At 48.7% G+C, this 8,938-nt stretch overlaps 1 protein-coding gene across 1 annotated transcript; it reads left to right on the top strand.

The window, feature by feature from the left end:
• The first annotated feature begins 324 nt into the window (after window positions 1-324).
• Window positions 325-8,155, top strand: LOC141729472 (protein ecdysoneless homolog). The gene is made up of 8 exons (XM_074544187.1): window positions 325-388; window positions 1,002-1,119; window positions 3,632-3,738; window positions 4,158-4,335; window positions 4,780-4,847; window positions 4,925-5,145; window positions 5,681-6,921; window positions 7,371-8,155. Exons 1-7 carry the CDS (start codon window positions 325-327, stop codon window positions 5,891-5,893), a joined length of 969 nt encoding a protein of 322 aa, XP_074400288.1. The 3' UTR covers window positions 5,894-6,921; window positions 7,371-8,155.
• Window positions 8,156-8,938: the final 783 nt, after the last annotated feature.

Below are 8,938 nucleotides of genomic sequence, written 5' to 3'. Positions count from 1 at the left end.
GGATGACGGTGTTATCCCTGTAGATTAATTACATCGAATAAAATTAAATAGAACAAGAGTAAACGAGCCGAGTAAGTCAGAACTGACCCAACTCTTGGGTCAGGGGATAAGAGCCGGTTACAGGGATTTAATCTCGTTCTGTCCACCGGTGTCCGGCCGGAAACCGACAGCGTGTGAGGGGAAAGCGGTAAAGCGGTGCGGGGAGGGGGGGGTGGGTGGCGTGAGGAGAATCCGGCGGCCGGAATCAGGGAGCGGCTGAGGGGGAACCCGGCGGGCGGACTCGAGGAGCGTCTGAGAGGGAACCGGGGGGGGGCGGGGAGGGGGATGGGATCGTCGCGAGGCGATCCGGCGGCCGGGAACCGGGAGCTTGTGAGGGGCAACCGGGAGAGTGTGAAGGACAGCTGGCGGCCGGAGACCGGGATCTTTTGAGGGTAATCCGGCGGCCGGGAACCAGAAGCGTGTGAGGTGGAACGGGGATCGTTTGAGGGGGACCCGTCGGCCGGGAACCGGGAGTCCGAGAGGGGGACCCGGCGGGTTCGAGCCGGGAACGAGTGAGGGAGAACCGAGGCCATGTGAGGGGGACACGGCGGCCGAGAATTGGGATCTTTTGAGGAGATTCTGCGGCCAGGAACCGAGGGCGTGTGAGGGGTACCCGGCGGCCAGAAAGCAGGAGCGTCTGAGAGGGAACCGGGATCTTTTGAGGGGGATCCGGCGGCCGGGAACCGACGGCGTGTGAGAAGGGATCCGGCGGGCTCGAACCGGGAGCGTGTGAGGGGGACCCGGCGGCTTCCCCGACTCTCGGTGTCACAGCACGGGTTAACCCAGCGAGGCATCTGGTGCCACCTCCCTGCTGCAGCCGGCCCGTCCCCGAGCACAGGACACAGGACTCTGTCAGCAGGGTCTGGGATATCCGCAGCGAGGGAGACTCCGCAGCCTGTGTGGACAATCTCTTGCCGGGCACGGCGTTGCTGAGCCGCCTCTCGTCTCTGTGCCCCGTGCAGGCGAGATCCCGGCGCATTTGGGCGGCACCACGGAGTTCGGGGATAACGTGGAGGATGAGTGGTTCATTGTGTACCTGCTGCGGGAGATCACCAGGGAGTTCCCGGGGCTGGCAGCCAGGTAAGGCGGGTGCTGCTGAGCTGCTTTAGTGGGAGGGCTGCCAAGGGGCAGTGCCTGTGCTCTGAAGGTCCTGTCTTACCATTGCCCATCCTTGGAGGTGTTTCCCCATCCCAGACACGTTGGAAGTGTCCAAGGGCAGGTTGGATGGGGCTTGGAGCAGCCCGGGCTAGTGGAAGGTGTGCCTGCCTATGGCAAGGGTGTTGGAACCAGGTGCTGATCTTTAAGGTCCCTTCTAACCTTAGACTTTCTATGAGTTTATGAATGTTAAAAAAACCCCAGCAGACATGGATTCAGAAGTGTCCCTGAGGGTAGGGAATGCTCAGGGCTGGAGTGTTGCTGTCTCTGTAAGGACACAGGCTTTGTCTGGTCCAGGTGAAATAATGAGCAGACACCTTCACCTGGATATGGGTGGTTGCTAATGGCAGTGAATTAGAACGGGGATCATTATTTTGGTCATTAGCCAAAAATTGTTCAATTATTTTTCCCCTACTCCAAGATTCTTACAAGGGCTGGACTACACCACCAAAATTGATTGCAAATGTGTACCTGGAGTGTCAGGCTCATACTTTCCTTTTGTTTGAGGGAGCAGAGTGAGGGAGTTGAGAACGTTGCATTCAGGGCTTTTCTTAGCATGAGGAACCAGCAGAGGTCGCATGTGACACCTGAAATGCTGCTTTTTAATGCCTGTGATATTCTGAAGCAGTTAGGATATCTTGGTTCCCCTGAAGCACTTCTCCAGTTAAAGAGACACATGGTATTATTCTTGTTAGGGAAATAAGATATATTTGATGAAATTTCTTGCAGTTCAAATAGGGATTTTTCCTGGTTGGATCGTGGTCTCTTGCATCTCAAATAACCTTTTTAGAAAAGCAGTGCTGCTTCCTGCATTGGTTCTCTATTTGTACTTGAAGGAGAAGGATGATTTCAAGGTGAAGCAGTGTGTCTGTGACTTTTGAACATTCCAGGGAAAATACATTTTAACCCTTGAACTGGTGTAAGGAGCTTGAATCCTTATCTCTGTGTGAAGTGAATTAATGTGTTTAAAGGGGACATGTGCAGGTTGTTCCCCTTTGAAAGTAATTTATTTTGGAAATCAAAAAGAAAAAAGGAAGATGTGGGGATTGATTAATTCATCTAAAGCAAGGGGAGAAATACACTTGAGTGAAGAAAACCCCCATGTGTGATTGTGTGAGGTGTAACTGATTGCACTGGTTTCCATTTCATTTCCACCCCTCTAGAATTCAATATTCTGCAAGATCCATACATAACACCATAGACCTATCTGGGCCCATGCAAGTGTAATTTTTATGTGTGTGTGGTTTTTGTGACTTCTGGGAGTTTTGGTGAGGTTCTGTCAGATTTTTTTTTAAAGATGCCTTTGATTAGTTTTTTGAAGTTAATAAATTGGACATAAATGGATGGCTTGTTTGAAGGTTATAAAATTGGACAACTTTATTGAGATTCTTAGGTTAATATCCTTTAATATACTTCAAATACAGGAGAGCCCCTTGGCTGTATTGAGTTCCAAGTGTAGACGGCCAAGAGGTTTGAGTTGTTCTGGTTCTCTCAGCATTTCTGTGTGACCAACAGTCGCCCTTAGGAAGCCTGACTGTGAGGAGGAACGGGAGGGAGAATTGTTTGGGTTCATGCCTGTGGCTTGCATTCAATAGGGAGAAATGGAAGGATCAGCCAAGTACCTGGAGCTGTTGCACATGGCAGAAGATCACTTCCAGCAATCTGTTGCAGTGCCAGAAAGGTGAGAGCTGCTTGAAATTCATGAGTGTCATAGACCCTACAAATCCTGTAAGTGACCTTTGAAATGCTTGTTACAAACACCTGAACCCTTTTCTGCACTGCACATTGAACATGGGAGCTGTGGCCAGGGCATACAAGTACTAATTCCTCTGGAATGCTCCACTGGGAGAAGTTCTGGCCTGAGTAACTCTTTTATCTTGGTTTTGTGAAATGCTGAGCTCTTCCAAGTGGATTCCAAGTGGTGACTGCAAAGCAATTTTTGCTTGGTTGACTGTAGAAAGTGTAGAAATGTTTCATTGAACAGCAGTGCCAGTGAATAACGAATACAGGGTAATCTGTCTCCTTTGCTCAAGGGGCTGGCTGTGGATTTCTCTGGAAGATCAAATACAAAAAAACAAATCACTACAGAAATATCTGAGGCTTTGCCAGCCCATAATATCTTGACTGTTATTTTTCTGAGTTTCCAGTCTGTGGTGTTTGGGATCTGGCAATCTTAATATTTACCAAGGCAAATGAAATGTAAAGGAAAAGAGCCATGACCAATGGGTTTGGAGCCATCAGCTGGGAATTGCAGGGACTGACTGTGCCCTGTTTTGGCCAATGCTCTGGGTAGTGCTCTGGGACTTCCCCAGATTCATTTCCCTTTTTGATGTGCTTGCACAGAAGGAAAAATGAAGAATTGAAGTGAAAACCTGAATGCAGAGCATGTGATCCCATTGAATCCATTTCAGTAAATTGATGGTGGTTTTTCTTCTAGCTGTGATGAAGTGAGCCCAGGTGATGAAATCCTGGCACTACTACAGACAACCCCCATAGATCTGAAGGAATTGGAGAGAGAAGCAGCTTGTCTTCCTGCAGAGGATGGTGAGCTGGATGGGGGAATTATTCCTGTTACAGATGGTTATTTGTGGGGGGAGAGGGGCAATGCTGACAGCTGTGAAGGGAGAGCAAATCCAGCCTTCCTTAAGACTAAACACTGGATTGGCTCTCCCAGTTTAGAGTAAGCCTTTCTTCCTCCACTGAGTGGCCAAAGGCTTCTCAGTGACTAGAATGGTCTCTCTGAGTTTGAGCTCTGCAAAGCAGAGTTTGTAAGTAGTGACAAGAAATCTGCACTCAGTTCTTCTCAGCCTCTCTCTCCTTTGCTGTGTGTGAGCCAGGAGCAGCACAAGAACTGCACTGCAGAACTGAGCTGCAGGATGGTTGCAGCCCTGTCAGTCAGCTGGTTTGGGCCTGTGGGCCAGCAGGCTTGTGCAGAGTAACAGATCTGTGCTGTGTTCTTGCAGATGACAGCTGGCTGGATATGACACCAGGTGCTCTGGATCAGATGCTGAAGGAGACAAGAAATGAGTCCCTTCCTTCCCCAAATGAGGAGGAGCAAAACTATGACTTGGAAACAGTTGCTGAGAGCATGAAGGCTTTTGTGTCCAAAGTGTCCACGCACGAAGGAGCAGAAATGCCATGGTAGTAGCACCTGGAGTTTGGCTCTGGTGTGGAATGTTGCACTGTGCTGCAGCCTGTGCTTGCTTCTGTGATGCAGAGAATCAGAGTTTGAAGGTGCTGTGCTGAGCAGGGCCTGAAGCAAAGCCAGAGCAGTGAACCTGTACTTGCTTTAAATCAGCTTGGTGCCACCCTGGCACTGGTGCAGGTTCAAGTGCTGCAAGCTGAGCTGCTCTCTGTCCCTCAGTTGGATTTTGTGGTCTTCACAATTTTTCTCTTTTTATGCCAAGAATTCTTCCACTCACTGTTTGATGTCTCATCCATACAGGCTTCAGACTTCTGAGGACTTTTAAATTCAAATGTCCCAACTTCAGTCCTGGCTTGAGAGAAATCAATATGGCTTGTGCCTGTGTCAGGCTTAGGCAAGCATAGAAGCTTCATTTATTAAAAAATATTTTTATATTTCAGGTCCTCTGATGAATCCCAAGTTACCTTTGACGTGGATTCTTTTACAAAAGCCCTGGACAGAATTTTAGGTGAGATTGCTTCTTTCTTTGAAAAAAATGCCAGCACTGATTTCTTTGCTGTTGTACTGACACCAAATCATGTGCAGGGGCAGACTCGGAGGAGCTGGATTCTGATGATGTGGATGAAGAGGAGGAGTTTGGTTTCTCAGATGAGGATGATGAAGAGCTGGATGCTGGGAATGGAAGGCAGGAGCAGAAGGTGTCTCCTGAGGAGCTGGTGGGCAGTCTCAAGGCGTACATGGAGGAGATGGACCGTGAGCTGGCACAGAGCAACGTTGGGAAAAGTTTCAGCAGCCACAAGAGAGGGGTGAGTGTGCCCTGAGCTCTGATTTGCAGCAGTAATTTCCAAGCAGGGAATGTGCTGCAAGTGGCCATTCTGAGTCATGGGATTGGAACCTTCCCATGTGCAAGCAAAGTGTGCTGGACCTGCACCATCATACGTTTTTTATAACCTGAAACTTACCTAAGCTTGGAATTTGCCCATCTTTTCCAAGGCTTAGTTTTAGTTTGCCCATCTTTTCCCTGTTTTTAGTAGTAGGGCAAGCAGCTGCAGCTTCACTTGTGAGGTCCTGTAATAGTTTTCTCCCATAGGAAGCAGAGCCAGGACTCAGCAAGACTGTGTCCCCTTCTCTTGGAACCTAATCTGGGTAATGGAGAGTGGTGATTTTCAGCTGGCATGAGCATTTGGTGTCTGAATTCCTGTCTGTCAGGACTCAGGAGTGTACTGGACTTTGTTGGCTGTGCAATTGTTGGTTCTTTTCTCCTGTGGTTTACCCTTTTTTTTTTCCCCCTTAAATGTGCTCCTGCAATTTGCTAAAGCTTTCACTTTGTACTCCCTGCAGGCAAGTTCTGTTGTAGCAGCCCCATGTGAGAGTGCTGGCCCTGCCTGTGGAGCTGAGGCTGCTGAGCTGGCAGCCCTGGATGTGGACATGAACCTGGTGGCAAACCTGCTGGAGTCCTACAGTGCCCAGGCTGGCCTGGCAGGACCCACCTCGAGCATTTTACAGAGCCTGGGGGTGAATTTACCTGAGAGCACAGAGCTCCCTGGCAGCTGAGCAAGGCAGGGAGAGCCTTGGCACAGGACATGGCTGCTGGGGAGATGGAGCACACACACACGAGCAGGGTGTGGGAGAAGAGGCCCAAGGTTTGAATTTGGAGCATTCTGTTCATTATGTGTCACTTCAGCAGAGTGAATTTACCTGCAAAAGCTTCTGTTTGCACACTGTCTTGGGTGGAAATGAGATTTTCCCAGTGCTGACAAAACTTTAGAAAACTGAAAAATTGTGTCAAATGAATGACTGAAATGAGATTTTCTTTTATTACAACACCTCTCTCCCATTTTTCCATTCAGTGCTCCAATTTGCCACGTTTCTAAAATGTCCTTTTACCCATTGCTGAGTGGGTTCAGTATCTGGGGAGCAGTTCTTGTTCTGAAAATGCTGCTGCCTTCAGGGGCAGGTGGGGAAATACCACACTGCAGGAAGAGTAATTGGATCAAATGTGTAAATATGGGCCAGAAGTATTTTTTAATTTTATTTCAATAAAAACAAAAATACAACTTGATTACTGAATTTTTTTTGAAGATATGCATAACTTCCTCAGTTCTTGGAGTGAAAGTATTTTTGTAATTGTTCATTTTCTGAATGAATTCCATTACTGCTGAATGTTGATATACAGCTACTGCTGGCATGATGTGAGCCCAGGCTGAGCAGTTTGGGGTTTTTTCAGTGCAAATGTGCTGGAAGGCATGCAGCATGTTGCTTTCATGTGGAATGAACAATCTTTTCTAAATATGACAACTGTAGTTTCAACAAGACAAATTTGCAATAAAATAGATAGAAATTCTTGATACACAAACACCAACAGTGCAGTCCGGCTGGGTCAAAATCAGCTTCTTAATTTCTCTTCATTTCATTTTCATTCAGCAATTAAGGAGTTGTCCTGCACTGATGTTGTGGAATTCACTTTGTCAGCAGTTCAGGGAGAGCACTGGCAGGTTGGACAGGGATTAGAGATGGACAGCAAGAGCTGGGAAGTGTGAAGAAGGTTCTGCTAAATTTCGAGGAATTTGGACTGCTGTGAGGTGAGAGACTCAGACAGATCTGTGGTGGAAAAATGGGGTTAACAGAGGTTTTCAATTGAGACAAGAATAATGAGCAGTTAGTGGTGGCAAACAGAGGTACTTGAACCTTGGGAAGGGTTGGTGTTTGACCAGGAAAGGTAATTTACACTGAAAATACATAAAATTCTCCACTGATGAGTAGCTAGATCAAGTTTAGATACTTTAAAACCTAATTGAGGTGAAGAACATGATCACATTGAAGTGCTGTGTGGCCTGTGCTATAGAAAAGGGCCAAACAGATGGAGGGACTCCCTTAGTGATGAGGAGAACTCCTAAGCTGGGTTCAGAACAAAGCTGCTCTTTTGCAAACACTCCAGCTGCTGTTGCTGCTTGGATAATCTGACTTTTCCATCAGTGGGGCTGGGATTTCTCTGGGGCTCTGCTCATCCCAGCTCTTTCCATTTGTTCAGCAGCTTCCCAGGGGAGCCCTGCAGGGCTCTGGGAGTGCTCCCAGGAGAGTTTGCCATGGCAGAAGAAGCATTTCCATGCTGCCTCTTCCTCTGCTTTGAGGTAACACACCAGGCATCTCCTCTTTTAATTCTGAGAGTGTTTTTAGTGAAGGAAGCCTGATGGAATTAATTAGGGAAGACAAGTGGTGTGTGGTTCCCTTTCAATGGATTTCTGTCCAAGTGTTTTCTGGAGTTGTTGAACTGGTTAATTTTCCCTTATTGTCTGTGTTTCAACTGGGGGAATCCCCATTCACCTGCAATGCTGAGGGGATCAATGGAAAGGAACCCTGCCTTGGCCATTGTTTCAGGGCTATCAATGGATGAGGAATCCCCACTTTCTTGCTGAAATTGATCAGGGAACACCCTTTGTTGTTGCAGTATGTTGTAATGTCCTGTTTTAGATTTCCAGGTCACCTCCCAGGTGTGGCAATACCCGTTCCCCTTCCCCCTCGCCCCTTGCTGAGTGAGTCCTGTCAATCACGCTTAACAATCCAACAAGGCGTCGTGTGGTTGGTCGAGTTCAAAGGATGCCCCTCACGCCAGGGGGTCATTGGCCTGTTTAGGTGTCCCTTGTCCCTTGAAACCCTGTGCCCCCCACCTGGTTGGTGGCTCACCTGTCCCCTCCCCTCCCCTCTCCCTGAGCTTAAATGGTGAAGCACGCCATGCGCTCGGCATTCTGTTGGGGTTCTTCCCAAGATTCAGACATCTGTAACCATGGAATAAACCTCTGGATATTAAACCCTCCAGCAGAATCCCTCCTTTTTTCTCTTCACCTTTGCCTGAAGCCACTTCCTAAGGTAAAAGGAGTCCCTAACAAGCATGGACTTGTTTCGTGCCCAGCTGAAACCACCAGCAAGCTAAATGTGTCTCTGGGGTGAAGCACCACAGAGGCCGCCTTTGGCTCAGCAGCGAGGGTCAGACTGGCCCAGGCACAATCTAACTGGTAATATTGGGATTCATATTCAATAGTGGTTTGTGTTTGGGGGCCTGTGGCTGGGAGTGGCCGGCTGGCTTCTTAAAATACACGATACGCAGGATGGTTCCCAGACCCAAGGTGGCAGCAGTGCCAAGTCGGGTTGGTTTTACAGTACCAAGTGTCTCCTGCAATCTGCCATCCAGAAGCGGGGCAGGTGAATTTTGTTTGCCAGGGAAAAGGGCCGTGGTTTGTGATTGGTGACCTGTGGCTGGCAGTGGCAGACTGGCTCCTGAAAATCCACGACAGGCAGGATAGTTCCCAGACCCAAGGTGGCCCCAGTGCCAAGTCGGGCTGGTTTGATACTACCGACTGGCTCCTGCAATCTGCCATCCATCCGTGCAAGGGTGAGGGACTTTCGAAAATCCTGAGCTCGGCCCACCCATGGAAAGGTGAGGGGCTTATCCAAAATCCTGAGCTCAGCCCCCTCTCTGTGTCCAGGCCCCCACCCCAGTGCCTGTGGTAGAGTGAGGGGGACACGGGCGGGGCTTCGATCCTCCGATTTTGGTCACCATTTTGGGGTGACCAAAGCAGCGCCATCATCACTTCCCCTTTC

This window comes from Zonotrichia albicollis, chromosome 7 (assembly GCF_047830755.1).
Source record: "Zonotrichia albicollis isolate bZonAlb1 chromosome 7, bZonAlb1.hap1, whole genome shotgun sequence".
In the NCBI taxonomy this organism is placed as follows: Eukaryota; Metazoa; Chordata; class Aves; order Passeriformes; family Passerellidae; genus Zonotrichia; species Zonotrichia albicollis.
The sequence above is the reverse complement of the archived record's forward strand: the minus strand, read 5'-3'. Positions and strand labels throughout refer to the sequence as shown.

What these genes read in the sequence shown, in the direction of transcription:
- LOC141729472 (XM_074544187.1), top strand. Translation starts at nt 325, where the DNA reads ATGGGATCGTCGCGAGGCGATCCGGCGGCCGGGAACCGGGAGCTTGTG. An exon ending in GAAGGAGCAGAAATGCCATG is followed by an intron (nt 4,336 to 4,779) that starts GTAGTAGCACCT and finishes TTTATATTTCAG; the next exon opens with GTCCTCTGATGAATCCCAAG. An exon ending in TCAGCAGCCACAAGAGAGGG is followed by an intron (nt 5,146 to 5,680) that starts GTGAGTGTGCCC and finishes TACTCCCTGCAG; the next exon opens with GCAAGTTCTGTTGTAGCAGC.